General features: G+C 68.0%; 3 protein-coding genes across 3 annotated transcripts; 1 reads left to right on the top strand and 2 right to left on the bottom strand.

Annotated features, from left to right (window-relative positions):
* Positions 1-2503: 2503 nt before the first annotated feature.
* EMIHUDRAFT_63771 (hypothetical protein) lies at positions 2504-3474 on the bottom strand (the record flags this gene model as incomplete). The annotated part of the gene is made up of 4 exons (XM_005782399.1): positions 2504-2710; positions 2782-2817; positions 2887-3171; positions 3247-3474. 4 exons carry the CDS (start codon positions 3472-3474, stop codon positions 2504-2506), a joined length of 756 nt encoding a protein of 251 aa, XP_005782456.1.
* Positions 3475-12392: 8918 nt separating this feature from the next.
* EMIHUDRAFT_462910 (hypothetical protein) lies at positions 12393-20572 on the bottom strand (the record flags this gene model as incomplete). The annotated part of the gene is made up of 12 exons (XM_005782400.1): positions 12393-13108; positions 13194-13218; positions 13602-13661; positions 13919-13972; positions 14090-14205; positions 14383-15012; positions 15412-16145; positions 16317-16488; positions 16781-18444; positions 19978-20014; positions 20124-20164; positions 20350-20572. The coding sequence occupies 12 exons, from the start codon at positions 20570-20572 to the stop codon at positions 12647-12649; spliced, it is 4218 nt and encodes a 1405-aa protein (XP_005782457.1). The 3' UTR covers positions 12393-12646.
* A 1697-nt stretch (positions 20573-22269) lies between these two features.
* EMIHUDRAFT_99492 (hypothetical protein) lies at positions 22270-22920 on the top strand (the record flags this gene model as incomplete). Its single annotated transcript, XM_005782401.1, has 1 exon — positions 22270-22920. One exon carries the CDS (start codon positions 22270-22272, stop codon positions 22918-22920), a length of 651 nt encoding a protein of 216 aa, XP_005782458.1.

The raw sequence follows: 22920 nt of genomic DNA on the forward strand, positions 1-22920 counted from the left end.
GCGCTGCTCGCCGCGACCACGACGGCTACTCCGATGCTCCGGGCCGGCCCGTTCTACCCGACGGTGGCACTCTTCCACGTCTCGCTCACGCTGAGAAAAATTCTGAGACGGCGTGCAGCAAAGTCGCCGACGAGTCGGTCCGCGTGACTCCTCGCGTCCCGTACCGTTCTCACCCATCCATAAACTCACTTTGGCCTCACTAAAGCGAAGTCTGAATCCTTAATCCTCAGATTTTAGATTAGGACGCTGTGGGCCCTCTAAGTATGGAACCTATATGTGCGGCGCGCTGTAACCTGTATATAAGGAATGGTACACCTGTGCGTAGGGGCTCGTTATGTGTTATGTGTGTGCGCTGTGGTACCTTGTGGTACGTGACAGAATTTTTTTTTCGGGTCAACCCGTCCTGCGGCAGGTGGCTTGCTCTTGGCTCGCTGCCACCGCGGTGGCTCACCAAGGACTTTTCAACGTGCGGCGTCATCACCTTGCGCGGCGCGCAAGCCACGCCTCACCCGAGCAAAAGCAACGATCGCGCGCCGCCGCCGCCCGCCTCGCCTCGCCGCGCCGCGCCGCGCCGCGCCACAGGGAGGGGAGAGGAGAAGAGCCCAGGGAGGGGGGAGGAGAAGAGCCCAAGGCGGCCTCCCTCTCCCTCCCCTCCCACCGGGCCTCCCTCTCCCTCTCCTCCCACCGGGCCTCCCCCTCCCCCTCCTACCGCCAAGCACCAGCAGTCTCAAGGGGCCAGCCGCTGGAAGGGGCAAGCCAGCGGCACGAGGGCTTCAGCCACACAGCTACCAAGGGAACGCGACCCACACAAAGCACCAAAGTTAGGCATACCCCCCGGCGCAGTGTCCCCCACTATGTGTCGCCGTTTGTCGGGGCACGCTATCCTGTGCAGTCAGCGCAAGTGGGGGCGGGGTGGAGTGCCCAGCGCAGATGCACTGGGATCTCTCTGCCCAGTCCGGGGGTGCGTCGAACCTTCCATCACCCTGGGAACGTCCGGGTGTTGGAAGTAAAGATATATTACTTTTTGTGGTACGTGACACGCTGAGGCTACGCAGGACCAGGGTAAGGATGAGGGCGGCAGTACCAGTCGCAAGCGCGATCAGCCGCCCTCGCCGCGTAGAAGTGACTGTGCGATGCGGACTCCTGGTGTATGTTTTTGACTTAGGGTACCCCTAGGATTCTGAGGTTAAAGCAATACGTGAGTGCGAGAAGAGAGTGCTGTCTCTGCTGTTGGGGGAGGTCGCCGCACACGCGCGCCACGCGCCCCACGCCGCCACAGCTGTGACAGAGAGATCCATCCACGCAGACCGCAGTGCCAGTGGCAGGCGAGACCGCTCTCGCTGGAACGCTGTGTGCGCGCTTTCTTGAGCACTGTCTCGCGTGCCCACACTATGGATTGGTCATATGCGGGCACACACACACAGAACACGATTTTTGCTGAGCACGTTATCATTTTCTCGCATACGCGCACGGCGATGCCGATGGTGGCTTGGGCGTCGACGAGCAAACGGGCATCTCCTTTTTGGGGGGATGCGCTGCGCGGTGACAGCGTTGATTTGGCGGCGGCAATCGACGAGCTTTGGGAAGGAGAGGTGAGGCCATACGTGCTGCTGCACTGTGTCGAGGACCAGGACGCAGGAAAAGCTCGGGCGCATCGAGCAGAGTGGGAGGCAATGCGGAACAAAATCGATGAGAGCATTGATGTCGATGAAACTGACGGCAGGAGCGAGGAAGAGGGGGAGGGGGAGGAGATGGAGGGGGAGGAGGAGGGGGGGGAGGAGGTCAGGAGGAGGAGGGGGAGGAGGAGGAGGGGGAGGAGGAGGAGGGGGAGGAGGAGAGGAGGGGGAGGAGGAGGGGGAGGAGGGGGAGGAGGGGCAGGAGGAGGAGGAGGGGGAGGAGGAGGAGGGCGTCGGTGGCGGCGGCGGCGGAGCGAAGAGCGCAATCGCAGTGATTCTTCCGGTTCGTAGTTATAGCAGGTTTTCCAACGAGAAGCCCCGTGGCGGGCAGAGGTTGATTTAAGCGTTGTAAGGTGTATGTCCTGTGGTCTGTGTGTACGACTGAAGTGCACCCCGCCATCGCCCCGCCACGTGATGCGGCTCCCCGCGGTCCTGGCGGTGGCGGCTCTTGGACGACTGGAGCGACTCAAGACGGTCCAGAGACTCCACACTCCAGACGTCCAGAGACCACAGACAAGGCCTGTGCGCCTGCGACGAGGAGGTGCGAATGCACTCGCGCGCCTCGTAGAACTGACTGTGACTAGTACATTGAAAGGAGTTAAAACGCGCTCAACCATGAGCATATGTGGCACACACGACACGAACACGAACACACACACGCTCGCCCGCGACCGAACTTCGATCGCGCTGACGCTCCCACAGCATCGCGGGCGAGACCGTGCCGCACACCCGGGCCCCTCGCTTTCCCTCTCGATCATGCTCCCGGCCACAGCCGGCGAGAGGGGAGGCCAGGGCGTGAGCGCGGTGCGCGCAGATGCGCGCGTAGACTAGGCCTTGACGGCCGTGACCATCCAGAGGGGGTCGCCCTCGGTCGGATGCGGGCTGAGGTCGACGCTGCTCACGTTGCGCCAGCCGCCCGCCGGGCCGAAGGCGAAGAAGGCGCGGACGACGCTGCAGAGCGCCACGTCCTCGTCGATCTTGCTCAGCCACAGCGCGGTCGCCTTCTCGGCGAAGACGCGGTTCGAAAAGGAGACCTGCCACCCGATTCGTAATGAATGAATTCGCTAAACTAATAGGCAGTGATGGCGGATGCGGTGGAGGAGACCAGCGCGAGGCCGCCCGGCTTGAGCACGCGGTGCACCTATGGGACATGTCTCGGACCTGTCGTGCACGTGTCCTGGACATGTCCCGGCTTGAGCACGCGCTGCACCTCTGCAAAGAGCTCTCGCGGCCGGGTGAGGTAGGCGATGCTCGCCGCGTTGGTGACGACGTCGAACTCGCCGTCGGTGTACGGCAGCGTCGGGTCCTTGTTCAGGTCGCCGACTGCGACCTCCGTCGCCGCGCCGTTCGCCGCGAGCTCTTGCGCGTTGAGCCCGTGGACGGCGACGCGCGTGCCGGCCGGCAGCGGCGGGTAGTGGCTTGTCCACGACGCCGCCGTGTCGAGGATGGCGAGCGGCGAGCCGGCGGCCACCGAGCCGAAGTAGGCGGAGTACGCCTGCGTACCATACCTCCAGGGTCTCGAACCCAGTGCGGGTTCAGTCCCGTGGGTGGTGCGGTAGGCGGGGTGAACCTGCGTCAGGCTTGCCGACGCGGCGGCGTCGACGTGCGACGCAAAGCTGGGCGAGGCGTACTTGATCGCGTCGTCCGCCTCATCCTCGCGAGAGAAGTCGCCGGCGACGTACGGCCACGCACCTGGCCCCTCCCACCCCCGCAGGCTGAGGCCGACGATGCTCGCGCCGCCGCGCCGGTCCGCCGTCGGCACGCGCGTCGGCTCGCCGCCAAAGCCGGGCAGCAGCATGCCGGGCGGCTGCTGCAGGCCGAACCCGTCGGCGGGGGGCGGGGTGCCCGCCGCGTCGCGCACGGTGCGCAGCGCGTCGGCAAACTCGGCGATCTGGAGTGCGCATACACCAAAGTCAGAGGACACGGCGCCGCGTCACTGGTGTGGAACAAGCGAAGCAGCCACATCTCAGGGCGGAAGGCGACGGGATACCGCCGAGCAGCGTGTCGTCTCGAGCGCAGGGGTGCAGGGACGTGCGTCTGGCGGCAGCTAGCCGCACCTCAAGCGGCCCGTGCAGCTCGAGGCCGGAGCCGGAGGCGGACTCGCGGACGAGGAAGTGCGGCACCGCGTCGACGAGAGGGTCGAGTCGGCGGGAGGCGCGCGACAGCTCCCCCTCCGCCCCTGCGGCGTGAACACACCGCGATCAGTGCGTGCGGTTGAGGGCTACGAGTGCCGTGCGCACGGCTTGAATACGGCCGGAGACAGCGGGTTGCGCGCCCTCTCGAGCGCCAGTCGGAATAGAGAAGAGTGCGCGTGCTGCCCATCTAGTGTGCCCTCGCCGTCCATCGCTCGGCGGAGGCGCAGCTCGTCGCGCTCGACGCCGAGCGCGGCCGCCACTCGCAGCAGCACGGCCACGTCGCTGATGTCCTCCCCCTCCTCAAAGTACGCGCGCGCCAGAGCGGCGTAGAGCGGCGCCCGATCGCGCTCGGCCGCCGCGGCGACGGCGAGGTGCGCGCGGCGCGGGTGGATGACGCGCCGCCCCTTTGCGTAGCTGAAGTTGAGCGCGGCGGCCGCCACGTTGAGCGGGTACGCCGCGTCGTTGTACTCGGCGAGGGAGAGGTTCCGCCGGTTGAGCATGTACGCGCCCATCTCCTGCGCGCTGGAGACACCGACGTCAGGGCGGGAGGCACGGTCTTGTGCGGCGTCTTCAGAGCACCGCGTGAGCTACGAGCGGCTGCGAGTACAAGGAATACCGCGGAATACGGTCGAGTACAGCAGACTGCGTCTCCTCTCGAGCGCTGGCTGGGATACACATGAACACGTATTCCGCTTCTAGGGCCCCATGTCCTCGCCATCGGGGTCCATCAGCGGGTTGACGAAGACAGGGTGGAAGCGGAGCCGCACCTGCAGAGGACGCGTCGTGGGCGTGTCGCATCGACGTGTCGCGCGGGCGTGTGGCGTGGGCGTGTCGTGGGCGTGTGGCGTGGGCGTGTGGCGTGGGCGTGTCGTGGGCGTGTCGTGGGCGTGTCGTGGGCGTGTCGCGCGGGCGTGTCACGCGCGTATGGTGGGGGGGGGGCAGTGCGGCGTGGGAGGGGGGGAGGCGGCCGCGCCGCGGTCGCGTCGAGGCCGAGCGACGCGATCGCAGCGCTGAGCCTCTTCAGGCCGAGGTAGGCGAGCGGGCAGCTCAAGTCGGTCATCACGTCGACGGTGAGGGGGGCGGGAGGCTGGCCGGCGGGAGGCTCGGCGAGCGGAAGCGCCGCAGCGAGCGCCTCGAATCGGGCCTGGCTGCCGTCGGCCTATGGAGCGTGTCGAGGGGCGTGTCACGGCGGCGTTGCCGTGGCCAGCCTCGGGGCCGCGCCAGGCTGCGGCCGGGCCTCGTTCCCTGCGGAGAGGCGCTGGAACTGGCGGCGGAAGGACAGCAGCACTGTCCGCTGCGTGCGGCCGTGCACCGCGTTGACGATCGGGTCGACCACCGACCGCACTCGCCTCCCGAGCCCGCCGCCCGCCGACGCCTCCGTTGTCGCCGCCGTCGAGTAGCCCGAGCCTAGGCGTGGGAGAGAGAGCCGGACGTGTCCCGGACATGTCGCCGACAGGGGCGCCGTCTCCGACGAGCGGCGCGCGCCGGGCGGCGGCGCGAACTTGTGGTCGCCGGGACCGTACCAGGCCTGCGGTGGGCGGGGAGACGGGCGGTGTGTGCGCGCGCGCGCGAGCGCGCGCGAGGCCGGGGGCGCGTGGGGAGGCGAGAGGGGTGAGGGGAAGGGAGGCGGTGCGTAGGGGTGGGGTGGGGTGGGGTGGGAGAGGGGTGAGGAGAGAGAGGGATGAGGAGAGGGGGGGGGAAGAGGAGGAGGTGCGCGGGGAGCGGAGAGGTGCGTGCAGGGAAGCTGGCGGCGAGGCGGTGCCTGGTAGTACATGATCCGCGAGGCGCCCCTCGGGGCCGCCTCGCGCTGCACAGCGTGCATGCAGCCCCGAAGGAGCCCGCCGGTGTGCACCTGGGCGACCGGCCGTTCGTTGGGGCTCGTCATTAGGGCTCGGGGTTGGGTTCGCCGTTAGGGTTCGGGTTAGGGCTCGGGGGCTCGGGGTTGGGGTTCGGGGCCGGGGCTCACGCGGCCCGCCGCTAGGGTCGGGGATCGTAGGGTCGGGGATCTCTAGCGTGCAGGCCGAGCGAGCTCAGCCAAGGGGCCGAGATCTAGCCGAGATCTAGCCGAGATCTAGCCGAGGTCTGGTTGAGGTCAGAACTGCGGTTGCACGAGGTGTCGCGCGCCTGCGCGCCGGCCGCCATCATGACGACGAGGGAGTCCTCGTCGATGTGGCGCGAGAGGTGGACAACGTCGCCTAACGCGACATGTCTCGGACATGTCCTGGACGAGCCGAGGGCCCGGCGGCATGTCCGCTTGACGACGACGCCGAGCGCGTTGAGCGCGACCAGCCCGAGCCCCGTCTCCGGGTACTCGGCGAGCCGGATGGTCTCGGACGTGTCGAAGTCGAAGTAGCTGTCGCCCGTCAGCGTCGAGATCGTGTTCGGGTCGATGTGCCACGGCAGCCAGAACGACTCCGGCCCGCCGCCGCCTGCGCTGCTGCCGCCGCCTGCGCCGCCGCCGCCGCCGCTTCCCGCTTTTTCGACAGCACAAATGCCGCCGCCGCGACCGCGCGACGAAGCGGAGTGCGTCCGCATCGAAGACAGCTCCGCTGCGCTGCCGCCGCCGCCTGCGCTGCTGCCGCCGCCTGCGCCGCCGCCGCCGCCGCTTCCCGCTTTTTCGACAGCACAAATGCCGCCGCCGCGACCGCGCGACGAAGCGGAGTGCGTCCGCATCGAAGACAGCTCCGCTGCGCTGCCGCCGCCGCCGCCCGCAGCGCCCTCCGCCGCCTCTGCGGCGACACAAGTGCCGGCGTGGGAGGGCGGCCGCAAGGTGGAGTCGAAGCTGGAGTTGGAGTCGAAGCTGGAGTTGGAGTCGAAGCTGGCGGAGGCGACAGCGTCTTCGGGCTGCGAGCCCGCCTGGAGCGAGGTCGGCAGCGTGCCGTCGATGTCTTCAAAGAGGTCGTCGCCTGTGCATGGGAACAGCTGCGCGGTGACGGCGCCGCATGCCTTGGTGAGCTGTCTTCGAAGAGGTGGCGTCGCCGCGGGAGAACTCTGCGCGAAAGTACTTGAACAGGGAGTAGAGGAAGTCCTGCCGCCGCAGCAGCTGCCCGAGCGGCACCTCTGGCGCCGGAGACCCTGTCCGCTCCGCCTCCTCGCCGACCAGCCTGCGGGACATGTCTCGGACATGTCATGGCCTCGTGCGTGTCTCGGACATGTCTCGTGCATCCGACAGTCTCGGGGCGAGAGCAGTCGCGTGCTGCATGCTCGGAGCGTCGCGCTGGCTGCGAGCACAGAGGGATGCAGACGAGTGCAGATGCATGCAGCTGGATACGCGTCGTCTCGAGTGCCGGTCTCTGCTCCGAACCTCGAGCCGGTCGACACTTCCTACACACTTCCTAGACACTTCCGCATCTAGGGTCCCTCGAGCCGGTCAACCCCGGACAGCACGCGGTGCGAGGTGTCGTAGATGAGCTCGTTCACCGCCACGACTGTCGCCCTGTACGCCGCGTCGGGCCAGGGCGTCTTGCCGAACACGGGGTCCACCCGCGCTGGCCCGACGTCCTCGAGCATGTTGTGCAGAAAGCCGCCCTGCAGCGGCTCCTGCACGTCGGACGGGTGGCGGAAGCCAGGCCACGCGTTCCGGAGCCGCCGGCTGTGCACCGGAGGGTCCACCGCCAGCCGCATCGTCGCATTGAAGGCCGCGCGCCGCTTGTCGGCAAAGCCAGGGATGCCGCGCACCACCAGGAGGCCAAAGGAGGCGCTGCCGGTGAAGGCGGCGCGAATGGCCTCGCGAGCAGCCTCGCCATCCTCGACAAGGTCACCGTGCGACAGGAACGCCACGTTGGGCGGCGGCCCGCCGGTGGCGACGCCGCAGGCGGCGGCGAAGGCGATGGCCACGAGCATCCAAAAGGGGGCGCGTTCTTTTTTTTGCAAACTTTTTTCTCTTTCACCAAGTTTGGCCGCTCTATGCTCGCGTCGGTGGGCCACCTCTACGGGTTTGGAAACACGCTGGACAAGGCGTTGACGGCGGTCGTGGGGTGCAAGCGAAGGAGTGTGGCCGTCAGGTGGACGGACCGCTCGACCACTCGACTGGAAAGGGATGGGTCAAAGACCACGCGTATGATAGCCTGTTTTTGTTTTTGATGCGCACCAACTGGGTCACGAACAAGCAAACGGCGGACGGCTTCTTGCGCGCAGCCGCAGTGGAGGGCAGGCCCCTCACCTCCGCGGTTTCTCTTCTCTGCACCGAAATACCACAACGCGTTGCATGCACCACACCCACCACGCGTGCATGCGACGGGGCGATCCCCCGTGGTCGATCGGTGGATACGTCCAGCTAACCAGACCCGGTGGGCTCCACGGTGCGGCAGGTAAGGTGCTCGGCTCCAGAAACGGATACCTGCGTGTTGGGCTTGACGAGGGTGGCGAGGTGAATGTGCGAGCACGCGAGGTCGAGCCTCTTTCGACGGACGGGGAGGCCGGTGACTGGGAGCCGCACGTGGCGTCGCGGCCGGCGCGCAGCATAGCTGCCCGTGTCGGCGTCGCAGTCGGCTCCGAGGTGGTGGTCACCAAGAGCGGCGAGCACGCTGGCCGGCGTGGCTACGTCGTGCGGATGGCCAACGGGTACATCGCGGTCGCTGTGATGGAGGCGGGCAAGGCTCTGCCGAGCGAAGAGCTGCACCTGCGCGCTCGCGAGGTGCGGCCCGAAGCGTCGAGCTTCGTCGGCTGCTGGTGCGGCACTGACCGCCACCTGCCAACGAACGCGCCGCCGTTGAGGGACCGGGCCGCGGGGCGAGCAGCGTCCACGGGCGGCCTGTGCGAATAGGAACGACGTGCCCTTCGAGGGAGGGTGGGTCCAGTGCGACGTGTGCGGCCGCTGGTGCCACGGCGAGTGCGCCGGGCTCGACCGGCAGCAGGCCGAGGAGACGGAGCACTACACTTGCCGGTGCGGGGTCTCTCTCTCGCTCCTCCTCCCTGCCGCCTCTCTCTCTCGCTCCTCCCTGCCGCCTCTCTCTCTCGCTCCTCCCTGCCGCCTCTCTCTCTCCCGCTCCTCCCTGCCGCCTCTCTCCTCCGCCGCCGTTGCCGCCTCTCTCTCCTCCTGACTGCCGCCTCTCTCTCCTCCCTCCAAGGCCGTGCGAGGGCGGCGCCGAGCCAGCAGCGGAGGCTGTGCCCGTGGCGTGGAGGCAGCCCGACGCGCGCGACCCGCTGCAGCCGCGGCCGGACTCCGCCTGCTGCCCCGCCACGCACGCCTCGGGCTCTGCCGCTGCCCGCGCCGGCGCCCTGCCGCCCCCCGGCTGCTCGAAGTGCCGCTACTCGCGCAAGGGTTGCCGATCCTGCCATGAGAGGACGCGACTCAGCCACGACCTGACACGACTCGCCGGCGCACACACCGCCGCCTCCTCCTCCTCCTCCTCCTCCACCGCCACCTCCTCCTCCACCTCCGACACCTCCTTCACCACCGCCGCCACCGCCGCCGCTACCGCACCACCCAACTCCCGCCCCTCCACCTCTGGCGCCCGCCCGCCTTTGCCTGCGCATCCGGTGCTCGCCAGGCGCCAGCATTGGGCCCATCCGGCCGCCCGTGCGCAGCCCGCCGCCGCGCCGGCCGAGGAGGGGCCAGCGAGGCCGTACAGGGGCGGGGAGGGCCTGGAGGGCGGGGAGGGCGGGGAGGGCGGGGAGGGCCGGCAAGCGCGCGGCGCACCCGCCACCGCAGCCTTGCCGTTTGCCTCGGCCGCCGCCGCGCGGTCAGATGGCTGCGGCGGCGGCGACGGAGCGGCTGCCGCGTCGGAGGGTGTGGCGGCGGCCGGCTGCGGCGGCGAGGTTGCGGTAGCGGCGGCGCAGGGGGGAGGGGCGGCGGCGGGCGGGTCGTCTTCGCCGCTTCCTCTGCCCCGGGGTCCTTGCGGCGCGTGCGGCGGGGCTCAGGCGTGGCACGGCGCCGATGCCGGGGTCCAGTGCGGCGTGTGCGGCGTGTGGTTGCACCGCTTGTGCGCCGGGCTCGAGCAACGCGGCAAGCTGCCGGCGGCTGGGTTTGAGTGCCCGCGCTGCGCCGACGCGGCGGCGTGCGGCAGTGGGGGGAGGGAGGCTGCCGACCGGGCGGGCGGCGGGGGGGGGCGGCGGGCGGTGCTCCTCGAGCTGCTCGAGGAGGTGCTAGAGGATCGGCTGATGGAGGTGGACCTCAAGAAGCACCTGGCGTGGCTCGGCGTCGCGAGCGGCTGCCGGCCCGCTGCGCCGCCCGGCCAGCTGCGTGCGTTGCTCGTGGAGCGGCTCTCCGAGGCCATCGGCGCGCTGCCCGCCTCGCCGCCGCCCCCGGCGCCTCCGCCTGCTTGGGTGGCCTTCTCCGACGTGCCCGCGCCAAGAGGCGGTCGCGGCGCCGCGCGGCCGTCGGCCCGCCCGCGCGCGGCGAGGGGCACGAGGGGCGCGCCCTCGCTCCTCGCAGAGGCGAAGGAGGCGCTCGAGAGCTGCTGCCACGTCTGCGGCTCGGGCCTCGCCCTCCCCGCCCTCCCCGCCCTCCCCGCCCCGCGAGGGCGACCTTCGCGCGAAGCCGAGGCGGCCGAGGCCGGCGAGACGAGCCCGCAGGCGCACTTCCCCGCTTGCTTGCCGCTGGCCGACAGCGCGCACACCGATTCTCGCCTGTGGGACGGCGCCGCGGCGGCCGGATGGCGGATCGAGCTCGGGCCGCACCGCAAGAACACGTACCACGCGCCGGATGGCTCCGTGTACTGCCGGCTGCAGGATGTGCCTCGAGAAGCGCCGCCCGCCCCCAAGGCGCGCCTCTGTCCCCCGCCGCCAGTCAGGCGGCGGGCGGTGGCGTCGGCTCACCAGTCATATGGGTCGTTGGTAGGCGGCCGGGCAGCGGGCGCCGGCGTCCGACCCGCCCGCCGCATCGGCCGCGCCGCCGCCCGCCCACTCTGCTGCCGCGGCGGCGGGAGGCGAGCTCGACGAGGCGGTGCAGTGCGTGGCGTGCCGCTGCTGGGTGCACCGCCGTTGCGCGGCCGAGCGGGCAGGCGCAGGCGCACAGGGCGCGTGTGCGGCGGCGGAAGCGAGCGGCGAGGGCGGCGGCGGCGAGGGCGGCGGCGGCGAGGGCGGCGGCGCGGCGGCGGAGCTCGTGTGCGCAGAGTGCGAGGCGCTCATCTCGCTCGCCCGACGCGAGGGAGAGTGCGCATGCGAGCCTTCCGTCGCCGCGGCCGCCGCGGCCGCCGCCCGGCGTGGCCGACGCCTCGTGACGGTGAGAGGCGGCGGCGAGGATGCGGCGCGCGCCGCGGCGTTCTGCGGCGCGGCGTATGCGGCGCGTCGCACGCGGCGCGCGTTCGTGCACGGGCTGGCCCTCGCGGGCCAAGCCGCCTCCTCGTCCGCCTGCCGCGCCGCCCTCGAGCAGGGCGGCGCCGAGCTGCTCGTCCACGTCTTTAGCTTCGTCACCGACGCGTGGACACTGCGCTCCGCGGCGTGCGTGTGCCCGGAGTGGCGCCGGCTGCTCGACCGGGGCGCCGGGCCCGCGATTGCGGCGCTCTGGTCCTCCGCGTGGCTCACCGCGCCGCGCGGGCGGGGCTGGGCTTGCCTCCGGCTGACCCGGCCCGGCGACCGGCTGCGCCTGCTCTGCGGCGTGCACGCGACCCCGCTCGAGCTGTGCCATGCGCTCGAGGTTGAGGCGGAGAGGGCAGGTCTGAGCACTCTCTCCGGCCCGCTCACGCTGCGCGGCTCGGCAGCGTCCTCGCGGGTCGGAGTGCTGCGCGGCGTGGCGCTCTCGCACTTTTACAACCCCGCCGTGACGCTGCTGGGCGGCACGTGGCGGCTCGAGCACTGCTCCATCGAGTCGTCCCGCCCAAAGCACCGCGCGTGCGCCGGCGTCGTGTTGCGCGGAGGCGCGCGCGCACACACCGACACACTCATGCCGCTCGCCCACGCGCGCAGTCGCGAAGGAGAGCCTCGCCCTCGCCCAACCACCTCGTGTGTGTGGAGAAGTGCACCTCGCCGCACCCAGGTGCGCGGCTCGAGCTCGTCGACTGCACCATCTCGACGGCGTCGTCGGCCGTGCAGATCTGCGACGCCGAGTGCTCCCTGCTCGCTCGCGGCACGACCTTCCGCAACGTGCGCACCGCGGTCTTTGCGGAGCGGGGAGGCCGCATCACGGTCACCGGCTGCGCGTTCGAGACGCAGCTCGGCAGCGACGTCGCCCTCCGCCTCTCCGCCGACACGCGAGGGGCGGTGCGCGGCAACACCGCCTCCGGCCCGCGCGCGCTCTGGGGCAGGCTGCTCCCTCCGGCCGGCGTGGAGGTTGACACTGCGGCGGGGGGGGAGGTGGACCAGCTACCTCTCTGAAGGCGCCGAGCCGCGGGGCCGCACAGCCGATGACGATCTGTTCCATGCATGGAGTACGACCCTGCCGATGGGCGGGCGTCGTGCTGACTCGGAATCAGTGCCGACTCTTCAGAGAGAGGTGCGAGGCGCACAACGCACCCCTATTTTTGCGACGGCCCACTTCCGTAGAGACTAGTGTACGGCATAGAGTAAAGTTATCAGCGCAGTAGAGAGAGGACATGGACGGCGTCTGGACTCCCTCCACAGACCACAGCTCACGCATAAGCGCATTGTGCGCTCTCCCCCACCGTGGGGCTCAGAGCACAGAGGCGAATTGTTTGGTAATGCAAAAACCTCTGCAGTGTAAGTCACACGTCACATCTACACACACACACACACACACGCACACACACACACACACACACACACACACACACACACACACACACACACACACACGACCAACTTGACAGCACACAGACGAGACGCATGTGATGAGGGCATTTGATTTTTTCAGCCTTTGCGGCGCCGTCGGGGGCGAGAAGCACGAGAAGCGCCGCCGCACAAGTCCTGGTACAAGTGCGTCCGCCTGACTCGCGTTCACGGCGCGACACTGGCCACCTGTGCCCGCCCGACGCCTTCCCAGCTCATCCCGCGCGCCGGCGGCCGCTTGCCATCCGGGGTGGACCAGAGGAGCCGCACGTCCCCCCTCAGCTCCATCTCGGCGAGAGTCTTTTCGAAGTCGACCCCGCGCGGCACGACGATGCGCAAGCAGTCGGCGACGCAGCCCTTGCGGTTGTGCACCCCCTTGGACTCGTCGCGGTACAGCCGCTTGATCACCTTGTGCAGCGCCTCGGGCGTCATCACCTCGCTCGACGCGCCGCCGCGCTCCTCCGCCCACGCCGCAACGCCGCGCAGGACCAGCGAGCGCAGCTGCGGCAGCTGCCACGGCCAGCCGCAGCACGCGAAGGCGTCCCCGATCGGGACGGCGCAGAAGCGCGGGTCGACGAACCGTCCCGCGCCTGACTCTTGACGCAGGATGGCGGCGCCAACCTTGGCAGCCTCCCGGGCGGCGGGCGAGGCGTCGTCGAAGAGGGCCGCGGCCGCCGCCGCCGCCGCCGGCGTGTTGTTGCGCAGGTGAGCACACGGCAGTCGTGCGGCGCGCCAGTTGCCTGGTGAGGGGGAGGCGAGGGGGGGGGGTGAGGGAGGGGGGGGGTCATCTTCTCCACACACGCGAGGAGAGGGGGGGGGGGGGGGGGGGAAAACCGCGCCGGTTTCCTTTTTCGGGGAAAACGGAAATTTTTCGGGAATTTTTCGGGGATTTTTTGGCCCCCTTTTGGGGATTTTTCGGGGATTTTTTGGGAATTTTTCGGGGGGTTTTCGGGGATTTTTCGGGTGTTTTTCCCCCTTTTGGGGGTTGGGGTTTGGGAGGCCCCACGGGCCCCAATGAAAGGCCAAGTTTTCCCTCCCGCCCCCAAACTCCCCCCTGGAAATTCGGGGAGATTTGGGGAGATTTGGGGAGATTTGGGGAGATTTGGGGAGATCTGAGCTCCACCTCCTCTCCGCCTCCTGGTACGACTTGCGAGTCTTGATGCCGTGCACAAAGAGGGCGCGCCTGGACCACCAGTACTCGTCCTCATCTCTCGGCTCGATCTCGGCTCGATCTCGGCTCGATCTCGGCTCGATCTCGCGCCTGGACCAGTACTCGTCCTCGGCAGAGAGGGAGGCGACGGACTCCGTCCAGCGAGTGCGCTCGATGATGTAAGGGTCGTTGTAGTGTCCCGGCACCGGCACAATGTGCACCTATGGGACGTGTCTCAGACATGTCGTGGAGGTGTCCTGGACATGTCCCGCCACCGGCACGACGTGCACCTGGCGCTGCTGCGTCGGCGCCGCACGAAACACGTTGAATCCCACGCCCGCGTCCTACAGGGAAGGCTCAGGGAAGGCTCAGGGGAGGCTCTGGGAAGGTTCGGGGAAGGCTTCATCTCCTCCGCGTCCTCGTGGTGCCACATGTGGCTGGCGTACGGCTGCGCGGCGCACCGCTCCGGACGCTTGCACGCGACTCCGCGGTCGTTCCGCTTGCGCGCGGTCTCGTAGAAGTCTCGGAAGGCGGCGTCGGCCGCCATCGCCACGGCGAGGGGCCGCGACATGCAGACCTGCGTGTGCGGTATCGTGCAGCAGAGCAGCGCGTGAGTACGAGGGGTGCGAATGCGCTGGATACAGCGGAATACCGAATGCAGCGGAGTCCGCGTCCTCTCGAGCGCTGGTTGGGAGACAAGAGCGCGTCTTCCGCTTCTAGTCGCGCAGGCCATGCCTCCGCTCATGTAGGGCACCGGACCCGCGGCGTGCGGGCAGGGGGGATAGCGCGATCCGTCGGGCATGCCTCCGCCGCCGAGGATATCGCTCAGCGTCTTGGCCGAGTCGCCCCACCCGCCGCCGCACGCCTGGAAGCGGTGGCCCGCCTCCCAGCCGCGCCACTTGAGGTGGCCAAAGTAGACGTGGGCTGTGCGGCCGAGCGATCGGGTCACGTTGGCGAGGGTCTCGCCGAGGCGCGAGAGGTGGACGAGCGTGTCGTCATCGCACTTGCAGTACCACTCGTACCCCGGCGACTCGGCGCCGCGCGAGAGCCAGAACGACGCGCTCTTCTCCGTGACGACGCCGACGTGCGGCAGCTTCTCGCGGCCCTCGACAAAGATGATGTCCTTGTGCTCCTTCTCCTCCGCCTTGAGCTCGTCCCACTCGGGCGGAGGCCGCTGCGTGTTGTTGAAAAAGGTGGTGCCCAGAACAAACCGCACGTCCACGTTGGCTGCGTGCTGGAAGTGGCCGGCCCACTTGCGCTGCTGGGCGCGCATTGCGGGCTTGACAGGGTTGGACATGACGCCGAGAAGAACGCGAGGTGGTGGGTCGCGCGCGCTCATTTTGGCAGCGTGGCACGGCAGCAGATCGACCAGCTGGGTGCGACCCTCGCCGACTCGGCCAGAGGAGGAAAAGAAATCATTTTAGGCGCCATGAGTGTTTGTCTCTCAGGACTGTGTGTACACTCACATGGCCGCACAACGAAGAACTCACATCGTTACATGGGCCTTGCAACCGGCCAACCCCAGCTATACGTGTTAACAACAAAACAAAACAATCATCAATCTCTCTCAGTCTCTCTCTCTTACCCTGGGATCTCTCCGCCCAGTCCGGGCCGCACCGGGGGGGTGGCGGGTGCGTCCAGCGTCGAACCTTCCATCAGCATCACCCTGTCGGAAGCGGCGTGCCGGTGGAGGCACGTCCGGGTTTTGGAATTCAAGTTTTTTTGTTTTTATGCTCCACCGCATCGAAATACGTACAGGTACACCCTCTCACGCCACATGCACCTGGAACCACCTCTCGACTGGCGCGCGACAGACAGGACACCGCTCCATCTTTGCGGAGCACCGGCCGCAAGCGCACACATGGCCACACGGCGTCGCTATGTGAGACTTCGGGTCGGTGAAGCAAATTATGCACGTCGTCTCGCCGCCCATCGTGGACTCCGGCGGCCGGCCCGTGTCGAAGCTAGCGTCTGCGAGCGAGACGAGGGCGTGGGGCGGCGGGGGCGCGCCGTGCGTGGGGGCCGGTGCTCCCGCGTCGGCCGCCGCGGCCGCCGTGGCGGACCTTGGCGGGCGAGAAGAGGGAGGGGCCTCTGCCGCAACCGCCGCCGCCGCCGCCTGCTCCTCCGCGCCATCGGTCGGAGTATTCATGACCGGCTCCTCGGTCGAGACGAACCGGTCGGTCGCCTCGGCCGCGGCTCGCTCCGCCTTTTCAATCTCCCCCACGAGGGCAGGCAGGACCGCCGCGTGCGACGCCGCCGCCGCCGCCGCGCGCCGCTCCTCGAGCGAGGTGCTGCTCGTGAGCGCCTGCAGCGCGCGCAGCGCGCTCGCCTCCGCAACCGCCGAGCCATGCTTTCGCATCTCGGCCGCCGCGGCAGTGGCGGCGGCCGCGGCCTCCGCCGCCCGCTCCGCCTCCGCCGCCGCCGCCGCTCGCACTGCCGACTCCCGTGCCGCTACCACCTCTCTCTCTTCCACCTCACATGCCTCCGCCTCCTCCGCCGCCCTCGCCACAGCCCCACCTGCAGCTGCCCTCGCCGCCTCACTCAACAGCTCCTCCTCTGCCACCGCCGCCATTTCACCTCCTCCGGTCGGCCGCCTCGGCGGCTCCGCCGCCTTCCTCCGCCGCCGCCGCTCGCGTTTCTGACGCTCGCGCTCTGCCGCCTCTGCCGCCGCCTTCTCCCGCCGCTCACGTCTCTGACGATCGCGCTCTGCCGCCTCTGCCGCCGCCTTCTCCCGCCGCTGCTGCTGCTCACGCTCCCGCTGCTGCTCGTAACGTGCCCTCTGGACGAAGATCGGTGGCTCTTGAAACGGAGACAGCACGTGCTCAACCGTCCAGATGACCACGTCCAACACGGTGAATTTCTGCGCTCTCGAACCATGTCACAAAGAGCCGCCAGTTGGCGGTCCAGACCGTCTTGAGTAACCGGCCCCCTCCCGGGCATCAGCGGCCATTTCTTTCCACCCAAGAAGCCCGTTTGGCGCGACCGAATATTCATTCTAGCCGCAATGCCTATTAAAAATAATCGGGCAACTCCGCCTCTACGTCAGGGTCCAGCGGCTCATCGCAACGCGCGCTGTCGACATCGCTGGCTGCATCGTCATCGGAGCTCTCGTAGTCAAGGTCTTGCTCTCTCACAGTGAGCCCTAAGCTCACCATGAAGTCCGCGAGCCGGCCCGTTTGTGCCGTTTGCCCCTCGAGCGGGAGCACCCACAAGTGGGGGAGTGTGGGGTCACTGTACTTGATCGAGGTGTAGTGAAGTGCAGGGAAGCGTCGGAGTAGCTGCGTAAGGCAGTTGCCCTGCTCTAGCCTGGCCTCGCTTTCAACGATCGCGATGGATGGCGGCAGCGGCCCGTCCGGGCCCTCGAAATCTTCGCCGCTACCGAGCACGATGGCCCGATCGCTGACCGCGGCGCGTGGACAGGGCGCCGATGGAGCAAGCGACGATGGCGCCGCGGGCTGATGGTGTGCGCAGTGCAGCTCGCCGTCGCGCAGCGGCTGCGCGTGCACGTTCTCGGAGGAGCTCGTCACGGTGCAGCGCGCGCCGGACTGCGTCAGCCCCACGCAGCGCACGCGGTGGTGGTGGCAGTAGGGGCTGCCGCGACGGAGCGGGGCGGCATCGGCATAGCAGCAACCGCTCCACACTCGGCATCGGCCCTTGCCGTGCTTGCGCTGCCCTGCGCACTGCACCCCGGTGAACTTGTCGGGGTGATGGTGGCCGCAGTACCGCTCGCCGCGGCGCAGCGGTGCCGCGACTGCGTACGGGCTATTGCGATGCACCCGGCATCGCTCTGTCCCGCCGCTCTGGCGCGTCATCCCCTCGCATTGCCCCTCCGTTGACCACACGCGCGGCACCACCGCGTCGGTCAGCGCAGGCTGGCCCGGCGGCGGCGGCGGCGGCAGCAGCGCTGGCGGCGCGGCGCCATCTGCGTCCAAGCCACACTCGGGCAGCGGTGCGCTGACGGCCGCGAACGCCGCGGACACCCACGGCTGCGACGGCTGCAGCAGCGCCGAGAGGCTACCACTCTCGCGCCGGCGGCGCTGCTTCGAGGCAACACTCTGTGCGCCGGCTGCCGCGACTGCCACAGCGTCTGCATACCGAGCATGCGCTGCCGCCGCAGCTGAGGCCGCGCGTGCCTCTCCGATCGCATCAGCCGTGGTGGCCCGCTCGGCCGCCGCCGCCCATCCAGCTTTCGCAGCCCGGGCTGTCAATGTCCGCGCGAAAGCTGTAGCTGCAAGAGCGTCTGCCTCGGGCATGCGCCGCATCCGGTTCGCGTCAACCTGCGCTCCCAAAGCCTTGCTGCGCCAAAATGCATATGCTTGCACGTGCGTGGAATCGTCAGGAAGCGCCCCCCACGGATTGAAGCCCGCCGCCTTTGCACGTGTGAGGTTTAGCTCCATGAACTGCAGCGTGCTCCGTACCTGCTGCCCCGCTCTCGCTGCATCCCGAGCGTCGCGACGGTGCTGCTGAGCGAGCGACTTCTCGCGCTGCAGCTCCCGGCGATCGCGACGTCGCTGCTCCGTGTTGGGGTCGGCTGGGCGGCCGCGGGGCCGCTTTGCTGCGGGTTGCGCAGCGGGCGAAGCTAGGGCGGCGTCCGACACGACCGTTTGACGCTGCAGTTGTCTCTCCGCCTGCCGCTTGCGTGCCACACCTTGCAGCCGCGCCTTCTCCTTCGAGCGCCGGCGCTCCTTCATGAAGATCTCGTACGTGTCGTTTGGCGGCTCGTCGCCAAACTGCACCGGCCTCGTCTCCGTCCAGAGCAAGTACTCGCGGTAGCGCTGTGCTGCGGCCGGAGAAGGGTTCTCGCGCCGCTTGCTGTCTACAAGCCGAGACCAAGTGCGTGACTCCATTTCCTTCTAGAGGCGTTTAAATTCTAGAGGCGTCTGGATGCAGTCTTGGGTGGTAACGATGAGAAGAAGGGGGGGGGCAAGCCCCAAAAACCAGTCCCCCCAATGGAGAGCGCAGAAGGATGTCACACAAACGAGCGCATCAAGCCAGCGCCAAGAGGGGACCGGGAGGCGGTAAGCCGTCGTCGCCCGGCGCTGCATGCAGCACCGTGGCGATGGCGCTAAGAGGTTCCTTTTCCGCGCCCCCCCCGCAAGGCACGCGATACACGCCAAATGACCATCACCCGCAACTTACTCTCTGAGCTGTGAACAAATCCGCTAGGTTGGGCGTGCTTTCACAGCCTCACGAGAGTAATATTTTTACTAGCTGAGGGGCTCGCTAAACGCTCGCCGAGCTCCATGCTGTGCAACACCACCTCCTCACTAATCGTCAGGGGAGGAAAAGAAACCGGGCCCGGCTCGGCGTGCCTGGGCCCTGGGGCGCGCGCGTGGCGCGTGGCGCTAGCGGCGCCGCGCTTCCCTAGCGTGGGCGTGGGCGCCCCTGCCCCAGGGGGCCGGCCCGAAACAGTGCCGTGCGCGCCGTGTGGGCGGGGCTCGACTAGTCACTAGACATATGCGAGTTTGCTGTTTTTGCTATTTACGATTCATTGAAAGGCCGCGGCGCATTGCACGCCAAGCCGAACGAGACGGAGGCGATGGCTCTGTGCGGCGATCTCCGGGGAACAGCTGGCGCACAGCATCTCACATAGTCCTTCGGCTTTGTTCTTTGGCTCTTCGCCTCTTGGCTCGGGCCTCCGCCTCCTCCTCCGCCGAGAGGAAGAAACGAGGCGGCAGCGCCGCGCGCATGGCCTGACTCCAGCTGGCGCCCGCGTGCACGCGAAGCAGCACGTCCACCGCTGCGGGCAGCGTGAGCACGCCCGCACGGTCCACCGGCTGGGAAGAGCGGCCTGCGCCATGCACGCACCAATGGCAGTGAACACGGCTGAAGATAGCTGAACACAGCTGAATGCAGCTGAATGCAGCTGAGAGACGTGCCGCTGTTCCAGTGCCGTACTCGAGGAAATCACACGGATCCGCATCTAGCTAGAGCGACCCAGCGCGGCGTGCTCTGCGAGCGGTATCCGCGCCGCCGCGACGCCGAGCGCGGCGGCGCGGCGGAGCGAGGCGTGCCTGTTCACAACACGAGCAGGTGTGAAGAGGCGCTGTTCACACTCACAGCACCGCTGCCTCCCCGGCGAGGCTTCGCCACGCTGCGGATGTGTGGCAGCCCGGTCGGCGGGGCGTCTTGTGCTGTCCCAGTCGTTGGTCTGACTCTCTTTCGTCTGTGTGCGTGCGTGCGTGCGTGCGCGCGTGAGGTGTGTGTGTGTGTGTGTGTGTGTGTGTGTGTGTGTGTGTGTGTGTGTGTGTGTGTGTGTGTGTGTGTGTGTGTGTGTGTGTGTGTGTGGCTGTGGCGTGTATCTGTCCGTCTATCGAGGCGTGCTTGACCACAGTCCCGTCCACGAGACCGCCGATCACGTACGTCTTCTCCGCCTCGAGCGGCGCCTGGGGAGAGTCTGATCTTGGGTGGTCTGTGGTGGAGTGTGCCGCTCCGGTGTGTTGTGTGGTCGGTGTGGAGCGGTCCGACTCTGGCGCTCTCCGAATCCCACGGCACCTCCAGCACCTCCTCCGCGTCCGGGGAGAGATAGACGATGCCTGCTCACAGCGGCGGTCTTCTTTTTCTCTTCGGCGTCTGATTTCTTTGCCTCCGGCGAGAGGCGATGCCTGCACACAGCGGCGGGGTGAAGAGGCGCCGGCCACCTCCGCAACCACTCGAGTCGCGGCGCGCCTGTCCACGGCTGCGGCTCTGAAAGAGGCGCTGTTCACACGCCCACGCGCACGCGCCTCGAGCAGCAGCTTGCCTTCTCTCCCAAAGTGGTCGCTCACTTCGCCGTCGAGCCGCCCCACCAGCCACCGCTCGTGCTCGCCGCCGGCCGGTAAGCACTCCGCCGGGCACGTCCGCAGCGAGGCGAGGTGCATCGCAAACGGCGCCGGCGCCCGCCGATTGAGGGCCCAACATCGGCCGAGCTGCTGCGAGAGCGAGCGGCGGTGCCGCGCGGACATGAGGGCGGTGTACGCGGGAGCGAGGTCGACCACGAGCCGCGGGCCGCTCGCAAGCGCCGCGAGGACACGAGATCGTTGCTCCTCGCGAAGGGCAGCCGCGGCACGCGCGCGCTCGTTCCTCAGCCTGTCCTCCTCCGCCGCCTCTCCACACCGCGCCCTGGCCTCCTCCGCCTCTGCACACCGCGCACGCGACGAGGATGCCGGGAGGTGGACGTGACGAGCGGTCGGACGAACTCGAGCCCGGAGACGGCGCAGCGCTACCGAGCGCATTTTCGTCTGTCTGCTAGAGCCGCAACCGCTCCTCGCTGCTCGTCGACCTCGAGAGCAGCTGCCGTAGGCCGGGGCCTCTCTCACAGCACAAATGCACGACAAGGGCAGGTTCGGGCTGCGTTTTCTCATCCTGCTAGGCTTCTTTCTTTCGCTTTCCAACCAGCTCCACGCGCGTCGTGTGCGGCCGTCGCTTCCGTCCCGCTTCCGTTCCGCGGTGGCGTCGTGCTCGCTCGTTCGCTGCCGCTGGAAGTGGAGGAGGTCGTTGCCGCAGCCTTCCGGAAGCGGTACCCGCCAGCCAAGTTTGCCGCGCTGTGGACAGAGCTAAAGGCCGAGCGAAGAACTGGCGCTTCAGGCAGTGCGCGACAGTCCACAGATCATCAACCCGTCCTACACGGTCCCGCCAAAGCCGCTCGCCGGCTCGAAATCATGTCTCGTCGAGATCATGTCAGACTCAGAGGGAGGAGGCGATCGAGCGAGGTGATGCTGAAGAACCTAGCGGTGCTGCAGTGTGGGCTCAGCCTTCGCTCGACACAGGCAGACGAGATCAAGAGCTTCGCCAATTGAGGTATTACGGCGGCCGACTCGTTCCAAATCCAACGGCTGCCCTCGCTGTCGTCGTAGCTGCGCTGAGACCTGAGTGCTAGTATCGACCTGCGGAGCCACATGCATGCTTTTTTTTGGGCCGAGATTCGAATACGGAACTTAGTTCTGCTTCCTTGGGCTTTTGCGACACTGCACAGCAACAACTTTGCCTCAGGGACGGACGATATCGTCCGTCCCTGAGGCGACTCCAACTTTGTTCAGAGTTAGTTTCACGGAGGGGCGAGCTCGTAGGCGTATATGCAAAGGTGTTGGCGCACCTGCGGGGGGGGGGGGGGGGGGGGGCCAACAAAACCCGTGAGTGGGTGCGGAAAAAGCCCAAAGGGCAAAGGGCCCAGGGGGGGGGGGGGGGGGCGGGGAGAGCGAGATAGTTAAGAGACCCCAGGAGAGAGAGGTCAAGAGAGAGAGAGAGAGAGAGTTCTAGCTACTTGGGGCTTTTGCGACACTGTGGCGAGGCACCCCACGCCTCAACGGGCTCCTGCGGGGGGTGCGGGGGGTGGAGGGGGGGCGGGGGAGAGAGACCGAGAGCCTTGGGCGAGAGCAGACAGCTCTGTTAGAGAGCTGTTTCCATATTACGGTCTCTCTTTCGCTATACGTGTTTGACGACGTTGCAACAGTGTAAGACCGCACGGCGCTGTTCACAGCGCGCGCAGGCGGCGCACCGTTCTGCGAGTCCCGCTCCGCAGGACTGTTTTGTAAAGCATGCTTGTGGCAAGTCGTATAGACGCTAGTATCGACCTCAGAGACCCAAACACGAATTAATAATTAAGGCTCAAACCATGGTCAAACAGGCCTTCGAAAACACTCTACGTGGTAAGCGGGCAGCTATGTCGGGGACGTTGCCGCTCTCGACACGATCAAGCCACCCCCGTGCTGGGATTCGTCTCGGGGCCGGTCTGGCACTGCCGCCGCTGGTCGTCGGCGTGGCGTGCGGCCTGCGTGTCCGCACGAGCCCGTGGACCACCTTCTTTCTGCTCGGCCTTTGCGTCGGTGGTGTCGCTGGTTTCTATGTGTACACGATTATCAAGCTCTTCCTCCTCGAGCTCCTCCTAGTCGGCGCAGTCGGTGGCGGCGTGCTGGGGCTGTACCTGCGTGCAAAGATCATACCGGCGGCGACTGCGCTCCTCGGAGCCTTCTTCTTCACGCTCGGCTTCACCTACCTCGCCCTAGTCCCGGCCGACTCGCGCTACGCGCGCTGGCTCACGCCGGAACGCGCCCAGTTTGACCAGTTTACGATCGTGCCACTCCTCGTGGCCGCGCTGCTTGTCGCCTCGCGAGAGCTGCTCCGCAAGATGTGGGCAAAGGCTTCGCCGGCCATCAGCAGCGCGTACGGCAAGGTCTGCGGCAAGGTCTGCGGGCAGAAGAAGGAGGAGGGGGTGCTGTCCAAGATTGGCAGCCGCGTGATGGGCAAGGAGAAGAGTCGATTGCAAAAGCTGCAAGAATGGTGGTCGCCGCCCAAGCCGTGGTGGCAGCTGTGA

This window comes from Emiliania huxleyi (genome assembly GCF_000372725.1).
Source record: "Emiliania huxleyi CCMP1516 chromosome Unknown EMIHUscaffold_19, whole genome shotgun sequence".
Taxonomy (NCBI): Eukaryota; Haptophyta; order Isochrysidales; family Noelaerhabdaceae; genus Emiliania; species Emiliania huxleyi.